The sequence below is a fragment of the Ochotona princeps genome, chromosome 2 (assembly GCF_030435755.1).
Source record: "Ochotona princeps isolate mOchPri1 chromosome 2, mOchPri1.hap1, whole genome shotgun sequence".
NCBI lineage: Eukaryota > Metazoa > Chordata > Mammalia > Lagomorpha > Ochotonidae > Ochotona > Ochotona princeps.
Window position 1 is genome coordinate 91,451,527 of NC_080833.1, and position 15,440 is coordinate 91,466,966.

General features: G+C 42.8%; 1 protein-coding gene across 2 annotated transcripts in view; it reads right to left on the reverse strand.

Annotated features, from left to right (window-relative positions):
- The window catches only part of SLC25A24 (solute carrier family 25 member 24), a 49,124-nt gene that overhangs the window by 32,743 nt on the left and 941 nt on the right, over window positions 1–15,440 (reverse strand). The window contains exons 1-2 of one of the 2 annotated variants that reach the window (XM_058659757.1): window positions 5,727–5,985; window positions 1,666–1,792 (exon numbers count right to left, since the gene is read on the reverse strand). In XM_058659757.1, the coding sequence (XP_058515740.1) occupies window positions 1,666–1,792; window positions 5,727–5,852 (253 nt within the window). In that variant the 5' untranslated portion in view covers window positions 5,853–5,985. Of the gene's footprint in view, window positions 1–1,665; window positions 1,793–5,726; window positions 5,986–15,440 lie in introns of those variants that run through there. The other variant, XM_058659752.1, reaches the window with a different exon arrangement.

Consider the following 15,440-nt stretch of genomic DNA (forward strand, 5'->3'; position numbering starts at 1 on the left):
TAATTATTTCCACTAGTTCATTTAGAATTCTCTGAAACAGATCATCTATGTGTACACAACTCGTGAAGCAGGATGATGTATCTGTAATTATTAGCCACTAGTCCCGGGATATCCCCATCTCCAGCTACTGCCAGCTCTGAGAGTACACAATCATATCTCAACAAATGCGCTGGAAAGGTTCAAGATTTAGAATGAAAGTTTAAAAGGAAGTATGAAAAGTGATTGCAAAAATGGAATTTTACCACACTTGGGGCATATGATTGAAGATTAGAGGCGACAGACAGTTGCCATAGCTCAGCTCCTCGTGGCTGATATGCTGGGGTGATCATCAAAACCATCCAAAGGCCTGGCTTGTTTTTCTGTTTGAAGAAAGTCACTCTGAATTTAACTGAGGTCAATGTTTAGTATAAACTAGGAGCCAGAAAACCATAGCCCTCTAGCCAAATAAGGCCCATTGACCATCTACACATACAGTTTTATTGGATCATAGCTATGTCCCCTTGCCCCCAAATTGTACATGGCTACTCTGAGCCAACATGTCAAAGAACAGTAGTTGCAACTTAAATCACATAGTCTATAAAGTTAAAATAGTTACTATCTGAACTTTAGGAAAAAAAAGTTTGCCAACTACTGACATACTTTCCCTCCTATTTAACTTGGGGGAAGAAAGTCAATAAATAAATAAATAGACTGATCATTCCTAAGTACTGGAGGGGTTTGGAACTGTATTCAATTTTTCATGAAGGCCCTCCTAGCAACAGCTGTCTCTGATGATCAACAGGTTTTGTGACTCCTCCTTTTGTTCCGCTGTCCTTGCTTTTGGCCTTGCACACTTGGGACTCTAATCTCAATAGAGAAGCCTTAATCCCAACCAAAGTTACATCCTTAAATGTTTATATTCTAGCTTTCCCCTGATTTTCAGGATCACAGTGTGTCTTCTCTAAATTGGTTATTTCAAAAGACTATCAATGTGAGATAATCTGATAGTCTTAAAATTTTCAAATATACAATATTCATTCCTATGCACACACATAAAATCTCTACCCAGAGGGAAAGAAAACAATGTTTTTAAGAAGTTATTTATTTGAAAGGCAGAATGATAGAGACAGAGACAGGGATATCTTTCATTTACCGGTTCATAGCACAAATGGACACAATGGCCAGGTCTAAGTCAGACCAAAAGCCAAGAACCAGGATCCTGATCTCCCGCATGGGTGGAAGGGCCCAAACACTGGGCTATCTGTTATTGCTTTCCCAGGTACATCAGCAGTGAGCTGGAATGGAAGCAGAGTAGCTGGACTTAAACCAACACTCTCACACAGAACGCCAGCACTGCAAGCAGTGGCTCAACTCACCACACCACACCACACCACACCACACCACACCACAACACTGGCCTCCAGAATGACTGTTTTTAACCCAAAACTTTAAATCAAGTCAGCATAATAATGTTCCATAATTAACATTTTATGACAGGCTGTACCCACTTTTTAAAAATTTGATGGACAAAGCTATCTATGAGCACCTTCACTAAAAATATGAATTCTAAATTAAAAATCACATGTCACACAACAGACCAAGTGCTAACTCAAGAAATAATTATCATCTGAAAGACAGAAGGGAAGTGCTTCTTCATAGCTGGGGATGAATAGAAGAGGGACACACCATCATTGTTTTTGTCCAAACTCTTAAATGCCAGTTTCATCTTTTTCTCATGGTCTTTAAGGTACTTCATAAATTCTTCAAAATCCAGCTTCCCATCTTTGTTGACATCTCCAGTAGTAAAAATTTTCTACAAGAAAAAATTAGAGATTTCATTGCTATTATGTACTAACATATTAAATTGCTTAGATATAGATTTTAAACAAATTGATTGTTTTCCTGTAAAGCTATAGTACCATTTTTAGTCAACCATATCATTATTCATTATGGTGATGACCTGCAACAGAAAGAACCATACCACTGCAAAAAAGACACTCAGTTGTATGATAAATTTTCAATTAGAGCAATTATGCAGCAATTTCTATATAACATAGTTTTTCTTTAAGGCTAATGTAATCACACTCTAAATTTCTTGATCTGTACTTTATAAACTCCAAGACAGAAGACAAACACTTGACTTACATTAGGATTGAAAAAGTAGTTTTCCTTTGATTTCCAAAATAATCGTTTCCTTAAAATCATTCTTATTAAAGTCTGTCATGCTAAACTATTTCTATGACCAGAAATTGTTGTTTTGACAAAGAAACAGTTTTTATGAAATTTACTGTTACATATAACCCTTTCCTACCACCACCTATGACGACACAATCACCTTCCCACAGCTTCCCTGTTCTGATGGTCTTTTCTGGGTAAACAATGTAATGCTGCTGCAGGATGGTATCATGGTTAGACCCTCAGCTCCAAACTCAAGAAACAATTTTTAACCTACAGATAAATATAAATTTAAAGTAATATTCATAGTTTTTAAGAAGCCTAAAAATCTATTATCAATCATTTGTTTTCTGAAGAGGTCAGAAAACAAAACAAAAAAACACAGCTGAAGGAAAGACATGAAGAGGAAAAGGTGGCCCAGTGCAATGGCTCCATTGGCTAATCCTCCTCTTGCAAGCACAAAGATCCTACATGAGCACCGCTCTGTGTATATCCAGCTCTCTTCTGCCTGGGAAAGCAGCAGAGGATGGCCCAAAACCTTGGGACACTAAACCATTTGGGAGACCCAAAGGAAGCTCCTGGCTCTGGATCACCTCAGTTCCAACTCTTGCATTTATTTGGGAGAGTGAACCAGAAGATCTCTGTCTCTCCTTCTCTCCATAAATTCACCTTTCCCATAAAAACAAATAAATCTTTTTAAAAAGAGAGCAAAAGGTAATGACAAAGAAAACAACACTGAGAGGATAAACAATGTCCAAAGATGGCCCTTTGAAAAGACCAAAATAAATTGCTAAGATCCCGAAGCATAGAAATAGCTGATGTCAGAATATATAGAAATCACCAGATACTAACAACATTAAAGATATCATGAATAGCTCCAAAAGTATGAAATTGAGATGAAACAGAAATGTGCCTAGAAAAAGAGAACACGTCTAAAAAAATTATGAAAATAGAAAACCTGAGTAGTAACAGTCCGACAAATATTAACTTATAAGCTGATACATCTCCATAAACAAAAATCCAGATCCATGTTGCCTTAAGTCCATGCTTTCCAAAACTTTTAAGAAAAAAAAGGAAAAGAAACTTCCCAAAGTATTGTAAAGATGGTGAAGATTTCCTAGCCTATTTCATGAAGTGGGTAGATCCTTGATTCCAAAACCTAACAGCAGCGTGACAAATGAGAATTTGAGGAGTAAACCAGTAAACAGAAGCTTTCTCCCTCTCAAAGAAAGTAAAATCAAAAATTTGTTACCACATTCACAGAATCAAAGTCATATAATCATCTTAATAAGTATTTGTTGAATTCAACATCATCTATTAAAAAAAGTCTACTGAACTAGGGATACAGAGTTGCTTCCCCAGTCTAAAAAGGGTACTTAACAAAGAATTTTAACCTTTTCTGTGTAGGCTTAATTTGAATAGGATTCTCTAATCTGCAACATATAATAGCCCTGATCAAAATATACCAATTACACTGACAGCTTTTAAAGCAAATGCATGTTTATTATGTTTCTGAAAAACAACCACTGCTGTTTAATTCTTTTTACATGTTGAGAATGATCTTCATCTGGAAATTACTTCCTGAACAACCAAAACATATATTTAGATTTACATAATCAAAAAACCCAAGGTTCTGGGGCCTAGTTGATGGACAGAAGTTTTATCTAGGAAGTTTATTCCTTAGCCAGTGGAAATTAATTATAAATTACAAGTTAAAGGACATCTATAACAATGTCTTTGAACAGGTTGGCTTTTGGACCCATATTCCTCTTTTGAATTTCTTGTGTGTTCCCTATATGCAGAAATATATGAAAACAAAGCAAGCGACATATGTCAAGTCTGGACTTAAACTAGCAAAGGCCTTGGGCACTGTCACTTGTGTTTTGGCTGGGACTCAAAGGCAGGCAGCTCAACTGAGGTTCCAACTGTGGAAAGGAGAAGGGTTGCTGTGTGCTGCAATTGGAAACCAGCAGCAGGCAGGGGGAAACTTAACTACAAGTGGTACAGATGGGTCAGATGAATACACTTGGCCAAAATACAGGCAAGTTTTAGCTTAGCAGTTAAAGTACACATGTGCCACTTGGGAGTGGGTGGGCCTGATGCCCAGCTACAGCTCCTAATTCCAGCTTTCTGCCAGTGTGGACCCTGGGAGGCTGCTGTGATGGCTCAAGTACTTAGTTTGGTCTCATGGGCAATCTTGACTGCATTCCCAGCTGCTTGTTAGCCCCAGTCTAGCCCCTGACATTCACTCGCTCTCTCCCTAAGGGGAAAAAAAGTGTTTAAAGTAGGAAAGCTGCCACTTCTTAACCACATCATGGCCATATGGGACTGATTATTACAGAAGTCATCATTGGCCTTCTGAGTTGTGGTGAGAGATAGCCATCGACTTCCTGCAACCTGACACAAAAAGCTGGTTTCCCAGGCTGTTTGCTGTGGATAAGGGGCAGGCTTCCAGGGCAGGTTTATGCAGGTTGTAGGTGAGTTTGTTTTATTTATTTATGTGTGTCTGTTTGCATATTCAGTTTCTCATCTCTCACAGCAAAAAGCAAAACAAAATAATGTATCATTCAAGGAACCGACTTACTAGTCCTCACAAGGCAATTAAATCAATACCATGTTAAGTAATATTTTTTTTCTCTAATCAACTAAGTTCTCAACCTAGGTAAGTGAAGTTCCTACCAGGAAAGCTAGAGACATGTGGGAAAAGACCCCTCCCTAGAAATTCCTGGAAATGTGACTGGCTCTAAAGTGGCCACAACAAGGTTCCTTTGACAAACAACTCTCTGGGGATGCCTCCACCTTGGGTTTGATAGGGGAGCCCTCAACAGTCATCCGCAGGCAAGCAAAGCCTCTCTGTGGTTCACTACATCGCTCATGGAAAACAACGGGCAAGAAATATCTCAGATGATTATACCTGTTCATGGAAAAACCCAGAATTTCTTATGAAAAGCTAGTGCATCAAATAATAGAAGTCACACCTGGGAATCTAAATCCAAGAACTGTGGCATGAAGAGCATTTAGCTCAACAAGAAAAAACACTTTTTTTTTAAGGAATTAAGGAAAAAATTCAAGTGAACTTCCAGGGACAACATTTTGACTGGATTGGTCCACAGATGACATCCAATGTGGGCTTCTGTTGTCACAGAGGGACCAAGATGTGGTGGTCATTGTATCCAATATGTTTAAAATACAACTGGTTGGTGACTGAACATATACTTCAAATGAAGACCCCCAAGGTTTGCATGGCCAATAGGAAGGGTTTTATACTCATCTGGGCTACAAGCAACAAGTGAGCACATTGCAATAGGTAACTCCCAAAAGGAAACAGCTGTAGCCAACATTTTCAGAGCAATCCAAACTAGAAAACTGTTTCTAGGGGAAAATTTTGAGGAAAAAATGCTTGAGGAAAGTGTTAGCTGTCTTTGGTTCTTCTTAATAAATAGCAAGATTGAACAACTCCCACTGGCTGAGCATCACAGGGGCCCAAGCCAAGCTGAGAGTCCTGTACATTTTGGCTTCAGTTCTCTCTTCCCAAGGCTTTTCCAGGGCCCCCAGCCCCAAGGGAGACCCACCTGCTCTTCTTCCAGGGACTGAGTGACCCCTAGATCCATCAGACACTCCTGAAACTCAAAGATGTCCAAGGTCTCAGCCTTATTATAATCCAACTGCCAAAAGAGATCTCCGTAGAGTACATTCATCTGCGACGTCGCTGAGGCGGGGTTATGGTCCCTGAGAGTCTCTTACAGGTGGAAGATACAGGAACCAAGGCAACCTCTTCCCACCTCAACGCAGCAGGAAGACCTCAGACAGTAGCCTCCAGGGGACACAAACAGAGTAACCATAGCAGTAAAGGCTCAGGGAGGAGAAGGCACATCTTAACGGCTCCAGAGCCACCGTGCGTGCATGTGCGAGCAGATGCCACCTGTGGGCCAGTGTTGGGTGTCTGGGGCAAGCTCCTCCTATAGTTCCCACTACACTGCAAGGTGGGCAGAGAAGATGCCCTGGGGCATCTCAAACCACTGCTTCCCGTAAACTACCAGAAAGATGCCATCCAGCATAAGGCTGTGTAAAATTAGAAATCATTTCTTAAACCGCCTCTGAGGGTGGCGTCCCACTGACCTTTATTAAAGATGTGTTTGGTGGTGCCTGTCTGGGAATCCAAGTACGAAAAACTGGGAAGGTGGTGATTGAAACCCAATGGCAATGGGATTGCATGGGCCTTTTCTTCTGTGACCTCTCCCTTCCTTGGCACCCCACACACCCTCCATCCCCCACTCCTGGTCTTCAGCCAGTCTCTACACTAGCTCTACTGCTGTTCTAGCCTTAGATTGTTTGTAGCACACTTAGCAAGCTAGGCTCAGAGCAGGCAAGGTCATATTTGCCAGGATCCCAAGGATATGTCCGGAGACTCTCCACATCAGTACCCATAGTTTCTTAAGCCGCTCACTGCAGAAAAAGCAGGGGACCCTGGTCCTCCCAAGACCTACTCCTCTATCTAGGATCCTGCATCCTGCCTCATTGGAAATGTGGACATGTAGTAGTAACACACACACAAAAAAACCTTTTGAAAACTGACTTTTATTTTCCTAAACGTGAAGAGCTCTCTAAAAAGTTGAGACAGAAATTTTCATCTCCCTTCTCCAGAGCCCTGGCCATCTCCCTCCAAGGGCCCTCTTTCAGGAGGAAGCTTGCCCCCGATTGGTCATAAGCCATGGACTCTGCAACCAACCTTTCCCCCTGGGCTGAGGGCAGTGGCACATGTCCAGGGTTACTTCACAGAGTCCTCTGGGCCATGGCCCCATCAGGGATGAACTGTCCCATAAGGCAGTCTTTCCCTGTACACTTCAGAGGATGCCGGTGGTGGCAGAATCCCAGAAGAGGGACACCCCAGGGGGAAACAGGCATCGAGCTGACTGGAGTCTATAGAGAAGACAGAAGTCAGGGACAGGGTGACAAGGAAAATAGACCAAGTGTTTTACAGACTTAATGAGAAACAGCAAACCGCAGAGCTGAGTGTCACATCTAGCAAAAGATGCATATTTTTGTTAAATAGTTCCTTCTACTTTTGCAGATTACCCTGCTCATTATTCGCTCAATTTTTTTTTTCCCTACCCACCTAACACACAGGCTTCCTACAGGGAAAGTTTGGAGAATACAATGAAGATCCCTCTGGGTCTTGTTCACCACTACATGCCCAGTCCATTGAACAATGTCTGGCACTAATCAAAAGCATTAATTGAATGAGTTAAATATCTGTGCTTGGTTACTGAACAGTTCTTACATTTCAAGTTTACCATTGAGGTTTCTAGGAGTTAAATAATTTACCCCAAGGACATAGGCTTAGGTAGTGGTAAAATCTTTTTATTACTAAGATCTACTTCATTTTTTAAAAAGGCAGAGTGACAGAGAGAAAGCAAAAGACTGAAAGAGTAAGAGATCTTCTATGCATTGGTTCATTCCCCAGATGGATGCCTGGCCAAAGCCAGGAGCCAGGGTCTCCATCAAGATTTCCCACTTCGGTTGTGTGGACAAAGCATCTGGGCTATCTTAAGCTACTTTCCAAGGTATATTTACAGGGAGCTGGATCAGAAAGGGGGCAACCAGGTCTTGAATCAGCACTAATAAGGGATTTGCTGCCCTACCATGCTGACCTCTGGTAAGTATGTCGGATCCTGTTCTATGTGATTTCATAGCCCACAGCAATAAGCACTGGGTGCATGGCACCAGTGAACAGGACAACCTGTAAACAATTTTCTGAACAAATCTCTCTGATGTTCTAATAAAACCTGTTGGACTCAGATGCCTCAGTGGACTTTATCTGACCCTTAAAGAAATAAAATTTTTGGGCCCGGCGGCATGGCCTAGCAGTTAAAGTCCTCACCTTGAACGCCCCGGGATCCCATAGGGTGCCGGTTCTGATCCCGGCAGCTCTGCTTCCCATCCAGCTCCCTGCTTGTGGCCTGGGAAAGCAGTCGAGGACGGCCCAAGGATTTGGGACCCTGTACCCGCGTGGGAGACCCAGAAGAGGTTCCAGGTTCCCAGCTTCGGACTGGCGCAGCACTGGCCATTGCAGCTCACTTGGGGAGTGAATCATCGGACGGAAGATCTTCCTCTCTGTCTCTCCTCTTTGTATATCTGACTTTGTAATAAAAAAAAAATATAAATCTCTTTTTTTTAAAGATTTATTTTTATAAAGTTGCAGTGGCAACTTACAGAATGGTGTCCTATGGAAGCTAATGTGTGTTCAATGTCATCACTATGATATGAATAAAAAATAATTCTGATTGAGCTAGGTTAAAATTACAAATTCAAGCTGAAGCTCTAGTGGTAATAATTTATCAGGCAGAATGAGAGAAATGGTAATAATTTATCAGGCAGAGAAAAGAAAATAAAGAGATAACATGTATGGCTGTGGCCAACTGAGGGAATGTAGAATGATGGGGCTTGGGAAGTGGCTGAACAGTTAGGATCTCACCAAGATGGAAAGGATATTTTATGCACTGCTAAGGAATTCTCTCCATTTCCTTCTCTCTTATAGGAAATTTATTATCATGCCAGATTTTAAAACAAATCAGTAACCAACACACAAGATCTAATTTTCATGTATTTTAGAACATTGCCATAAAAGTAACTGAGACTGCATCACATTTTTATACCATAATCTCTCTGCTGGGATGCCATGCCCCATAGCACACCCCTGTCACTTTCATATCAGGTTTCATATTATAACATCAGAAACGAAAAAGTTTCTAATAATTGCAACGTTAGTGGAATGAATGCTCTATTTGTTCTCAGACGAACTGTCATGGAGGGAAGTCCTGAAAAGAAAACCCATGCAACATGATAAACATTTGCCAAGCTGCTATTTCTGTGCGTGACTTTATTCCATCTGTAGTTGTCAATACAACAGAGAATGCAAAGACTGCGGGTCTGAGTTACAAGGGCTTTCTCAGGTGACCCAGTCCAACTGCTCCTGTGGCACTCACTCAGTCGCACTTCACGCCCTTGGGGACACAGGGTTCTCACAGACTTCACTATCTATTATACACGAGAGCATATTTTTTAAAGTATATAATTAACAAACTTTCATGCCCAATCATATATGAACTTGTTAAAAACTGCCCGGGGAAGTGCAATTGGTATTCCAATTTTATTGTGTCTTTTTTTTTAAAATTTGACCAGTAAAGATATATGAAGACGTAGATGGAGAAATTCCATCTACGAGCTCACTTTGCAAATGACTACAACATCCAAGGTTGGGTGACCCAAAGCTAGGAACCAGTAACTGCATCTGGGTCTCCCATGCGGATGAGAGTGGTCTGAGTATTTGAGCTATCCTCTGCTGCCTTGCAGAGAAAGCATTAGCAAGAAGCTAGAGTGGATGCACAAGAGCCAGAACTTAGATCAGGAATGCAGGTATGCTAAACAGCATCTCTATCACTTTACCAAACACCCATTGTTATATTTGCATTTTTGGAATAAGAAAAGTAAATCCCAAGTGAAACTCAAATTGACAAGTATGTGATCAGTTGATACCTGAGCAGGCTACTTTCCTTTTAGCTCTTATTCATTTGCCTTAGTCCACTTGGGCTACTCTATCAAAATCAATCCACCTAGCTTACACAGTAGACACGTATTTCTCACAGTTCTGGAGCTGCAAGTCCTGGATGGGGGAGCACCCAGCAAGGGTGCACTTCCTGGTCCATGCACTGCAAATTTCTGTTTGTGTCTTCACATGACTGCAAAGTGTATTGTCTGAGTCCCTTCTATAAACACAAATCCCATTCATGAAGGCCTCATCCTCAAGACCCGATAACCTACCAAAGGCTCCACCTCCTGACACCATTACATCAGGGGTGAGCATCTCAGTCAGGGCTAGGAAGGAGCATGAATATTCAGTCCCTAATAGTGATCTCAGCTTCCATGGTCCCATGCCTCCAGCATTCTAAGTCTATCCCAAGAAAGTTATAGTAAGAGTGTGTATCTGTGAAAAGATGGCAAACAACAAACTTAAAAGTGCCAAGGATTTCCCAGCCTAATAGATCACAATTGTTAAGCCAATGGCCATGAACTTAGGTCCAGGAACATCCTCATCCTATGTAAACTGAGTTCCCTCCTATCTTCCGCTAGTTAATTAGAGATACCACTGAGACAATGTCAGAGAAGGTAGAGAAAAATCACTGTAAAATCCTATTGGGTGAGCTCTCATCCCTTTTTTTTTTTTTTAAAGATTTATTTATTTTATTACAGTCAGATGTACAGAGGAGGAGGAGAGACAGAGAGGAAGATCTTCCGTCTGATGATTCACTCCCCAAGTGAGACACAACGGCTGGTGCTGTGCCGATCCAAAGCCGGGAACCAGGAACCTCTTCCGAGTCCCCCACGTGGGTGCAAGGGTCCCAAAGCACCGGGCCATCCTCGACTGCTTTCCCAGGCCACAAGCAGGGAGCTGGATGGGAAGCAGAGCTGCCGGGATTAGAACCGGCGCCCATATGGGATCCTGGGGCTTTCAAGGTGAGGACTTTAACTGCTAGGCCACGCTGCCGGGCCCGAGATCTCATCCCTTTCATTTTATGCCTTCTTTATAAATCCACACACGTGCAGTTTCCCAAAGCTTTTGTCCATCCTCCCCTGTTTTCCCAGGCCACAAGCAGGGAGCTGAATGGTAACAACTAGACAGGAACTGATTCCTGTACAGGATCCTGGCATTTGCAAGGGGAGGATTACCCAATTGAGCCATGGTGTTGGGCCCCTAAATCCAGATTTCTGAAGAGTGAGAGGGAAGCTACAATGTTTCAGTCTGCAAACCACTAAAAAAGCCAAAATAAACACACTTCAAAAAGTGTTCAAAATCATAGTGTGTATAAAAATGTTTTTACATTCATGCAAATAAGACCTTCCAAAATTCATGACAATCCTATCTTAGTAAAACCTATGCATGAATTTCCAAAAATTTCTTGGACCAAAATAAACTTATCTCCTAACTCCACTTTTCCACAAACTTTTTGAAGTACCTTCAACATGAGATGGAAAAAGCAGCAGCCTGGTTTACTAAAGGGTCAGTGAGCCAACAAAATCAGACAGCAGGATAGGCAGTCAGAGGTAAGGTGCCTGCACCCGATACCTGGATTACACCTGCTCAGGCCCCGACCCCAGCTGCCTGCTCACACAGACCCTCAGAGGCAGTGGTAGTTGAAGTAACTAAGTTGCTGCCACCAACATGGGAGACCTGAATGGAGTTTACAACTCCCGCCTTCAGCCTGTCCTAGCCCTGGTCATTATGGGAAACTGAGGCGAGAAGTGATCCAATAGATGGAAGTACACTCACTCACACTCTTTTTTCTATCTCTTTCTCTCCTACCATGCCCTCCATTCCAGTTTATTTAAAAAAAATTAGAGCTAGCAGTTGCATTATAGCAACACAGCTACTTAGATGTAGCCCTGAAAAATAACAGAAAATGAAAATCTTTCCAGTTGGAGGAATCACCTACTTTGTGAGAAACGTGAAATGGCCTGAGGTAGAAACATACACATTACTGAGCAGCAGCGGCCCATGGCCTGGGCAGTTCCCAGTAAGTAAAGCATAGAAGTTGGCTTGTGACCAGTAAGTTAACTGGCCATATAACATACCACACATCCCAGTCCATTTGTCTTGCCAAAACAAAACACCAAGACCAGATGATCTATAAAGAACACAAGTTTTTTGGGCTCACAGGTCTGGAGAATGGTAAGTCCAAGGGCTTGTGCTGCCACCTGCTCAGCATCTCAGCAGGCTTTACCTGCAATGTCATCCCTCAGCGAGTCAAAGTAAGTGTGCTAGTGTGGTCTCTTTTCACTTCAAAAAACCACCAATGCCATCATAGATAGTCCACCTTTAGGATCTCACTGAATCCCAGTTACTACTCAAGAGTCATACCTCCAAACACTATTAGCATATGCATTTGGGGTTTGAGTTTACAGCAGAGACCTTCTGGGTGACACATTCAAACCATAGCACCATACCATCCAGAGAGCAGCCAACCTCACAGAATACTGGAACGGCTGCCGAACACACAGCTGGGGATCCCACTGGAAGACAGCAACTGGCAGAGACAGCGACTACTTTGCAAGACATGGTACCATGCAAAATGAAAGATGTCACCAGGGTTCCAACAGGTGGCCCCCACAGAAAAGGTGGAAGTAACAGTGTAGTCATATAACATAAATCTCATTGACCCACAGAGGGGCTTTCTGCTTCTTGTCTCCACAGCTCTTAGCCCTACAGAGTCACTCACCAGGGAACTCAGCAAGAGTTGCAATCAACAATATGCTGCAGGTACTACTAGTCACTCTGAACTCCTTGCTTCCAGGATCAATATGTAAGAAGAAAAATTACCGGGTTGGAAGATGTGAACTGATCTTGATCATCTGGAGGCAAGGCTGCCCAGAGAAATACTCACAGGTATGGAATGACAGAGATCCAGGCGAACATCTATTGATTCTTCCCTGCCCAGTAATTACTGTGAATGGGGAGATGTAGCAATGCTTGCCTGGGCAGCTTAGACAGCTCAGGAATGAGTGTCTACATGAGACCAAAAAGACCTGCAGAGATTATGTAGCTGAGGATGAGCTGGCTTTAAAATGGAACAAAACTCATAAATACAGTTACGACCAACTGAAGCAACAGATATTTCAGTTTGTCCCCCTGAACTCCCTCAGCAAAAGCAGTCAGGAAGCCTGAAGGAGTCTGCAAACCTATGCAAAAAAAGCACTCTGAGTAATGCAATGAGTGATCAAGAGTGGTCAGGGAGTTGCGTGGTTCAGCAAACCTTCCAGAAAACCTGCCATGAAAGCAGGTGTGACTACAGCCTACCCCTGCCACACCTTCGAACTCTGGACCCATCACATCGCCCATGATCAATTCCTACCTTCCTGGGGCTGCTCCAACCAGCGATGGGACACACCCTGGATGCCAGTCAGGGCAGCCAACACAGGACTTCCCCAACAGAGGACATTTCCCGTGTTCCTCCCCATGAACCTGCAGGAAACTTTCTAAGGACGAGGCTTTGGAGTCTTCCTAACTAGTCCTCCTTTCTCGCACTCGTTTCACAGGGATTCAACTTGCAATGTCACCTGAAGTCTTTTTGGGCTACAGCTGTTGCCTTCCCATAATCCTGCACAGGCATTTTCCCCACTACTTTTTTCTGCACACCCAATCACCATCTTGGTTTCTGCTGTTCAGAGGGGCAGCACGGATGCAGTCAGCACCAGTAAGCACCAGCTTCAGAGAAGTAGAAACAAGGAGTCCTGGGACTGGCTCAACCACACCCTCATTCAGAAGGCAAACAAAACCACAGCACCGGGCCCAGTGGCGTGGCCTAGCAGCTAAAGTCCTCGCCTTGAACACCCCGGGATCCCAGATGGGCCGCCGGTTCTAGTCCCGGCAGCTCCACTTCCCATCCAGCTCCCTGCTTGTGGCCTGGGAAAGCAGATGAGGATGGCCCAAAGATTTGGGACCCTGCACCCGCGTGGGAGACCCGGAAGAGGTTCCTGGTTCCCAGCTTCAGATCGGCACAGCACCGGCCGTTGCACTCACTTGGGGAGTGAATCATCGGATGGAAGATCTTTCTCTCTGTCTCTCCTCCTGTCTGTATATCTGACTTTGTAATAAAATAAATAAATCTTTAAAAAAAAAAAAAACCACGGCACCTTTAGTGGAGTGAAGGGCAATGACTATCGTTGCATCAGGGTGGGAATTCAGCTGCTACAGAGTCACCACAGGTGCCCTGAGAAAACAACCCAGCCAAGAGAAGGCGCTGGACAGGAATGGAGATGTTTGAGAAATACAGAGGAATTCTGTTGGAAGAGCAGGCAAATAAACAAATAGTCTAATGATGAAAGGAGCACTTCACCAAAAGACACAGCCAAAATGAATAAGCCAGAGTCCTTGACTCAAAATACAAATGGGAAAACATTGGCAGATTTGTAAAGAAAGGGATGCAAATCCAGTCATGGAGAGAGCTCCTGAAGGAAGTCACCATGTAAAGCTCCTAGTTTTGGAGTGCTTATTATGTATCAAGTATAATGCTAAGTCCCTTGCATATTTATTTATCCTTTACAACAGCCCTAAAAGGTGTTATTGTTGTTACCCCCATTAGACATGAAAAATAGGACAGGGAGGTAAAGAAATTTGCCCAAATTAATAAAGCAGTACAACCAATATTTCAATTCAGGCAGTCTGAATGTTTTTTTCCTACAAGCTTCATTGTATATGCAAAAAGATATTCGTCTTTAATCCAGCATTCCCAGATTTTGTTTTAGGAGTTATTCATTTATTATTGGAAAGACACATTTACAGAGAGAAGGAGAGATAGATCTTCCATCTGCTGGTTCACTCCCCAGAGAGCAGCAATGGCCAGAGCTGAGCCAATCCAAAGCCAGGAGCCAGGAGCTTATTCCAGGTCTCTCATCTGGGTGCAGGTTTCCAAGGCATTGGCCATCCTCTACTGCTTTCCCAGGCCACAGGCAGGGAGCTGGATGGGAAATGGAACAAATGGGACATGAACCGGTGCCCATATGGGATTCTGGTGCTTGCACGAAAATGCGCTGATTGAACCACCATCACACTGGGCCCAAGCCAGCACTTATGATATAAGCATCCTATAACAGAGCACCGTCCCAGCTGCTCCACTTCCCATCCAGCTTCCAGCTGAAAACACCTTGGGAAGCAGCAGCAGGGGGTTCAAGTACTCCCTGGACCAGCTGCAGCCATTTGGGGCGTAAACCAGGGATGGAAGATTTCTTTGTTGTTGGCTCACCCCTTCTTTCTCTTCCTTTAAAATAAATCAATCTCAAAATTCAGTTTGGTCTTTGGTTTTTTGTTTGGTTGGTTGGTTGGTTGGTTGTTTTTTCTTTTTTTTTTTTTTTTTTCCTAGTTATTTCTAAATGGTCCAGAACTTTGTTAGGGTTTGAAACCACAGCCTTAAACTTTTTCAGATGAGTGAAACACAGCTCTCATCCTCCGGTGGTCATGATCTCAGTGGAAGGTGAAATTAGAATAACATTCTGTGAAAACTTAACAGTAGCAACACCTGACCACCTTCTTTGACTAGCAGTTCAGAGACCCATCTCAGGGGACGCAACACATACTACAAATAAAAATAACTCTTTTGTGAATCACAGAAATAGTATACACTCTTTTTCTCCACTGAATAACAAAAAAAATTGTAAATAAAAAACAGAGAAGTTACTTAACTCCTATCAGCCAGAAATAGTCATTATTAACCTTCTATAAAAGAGTGTATCAG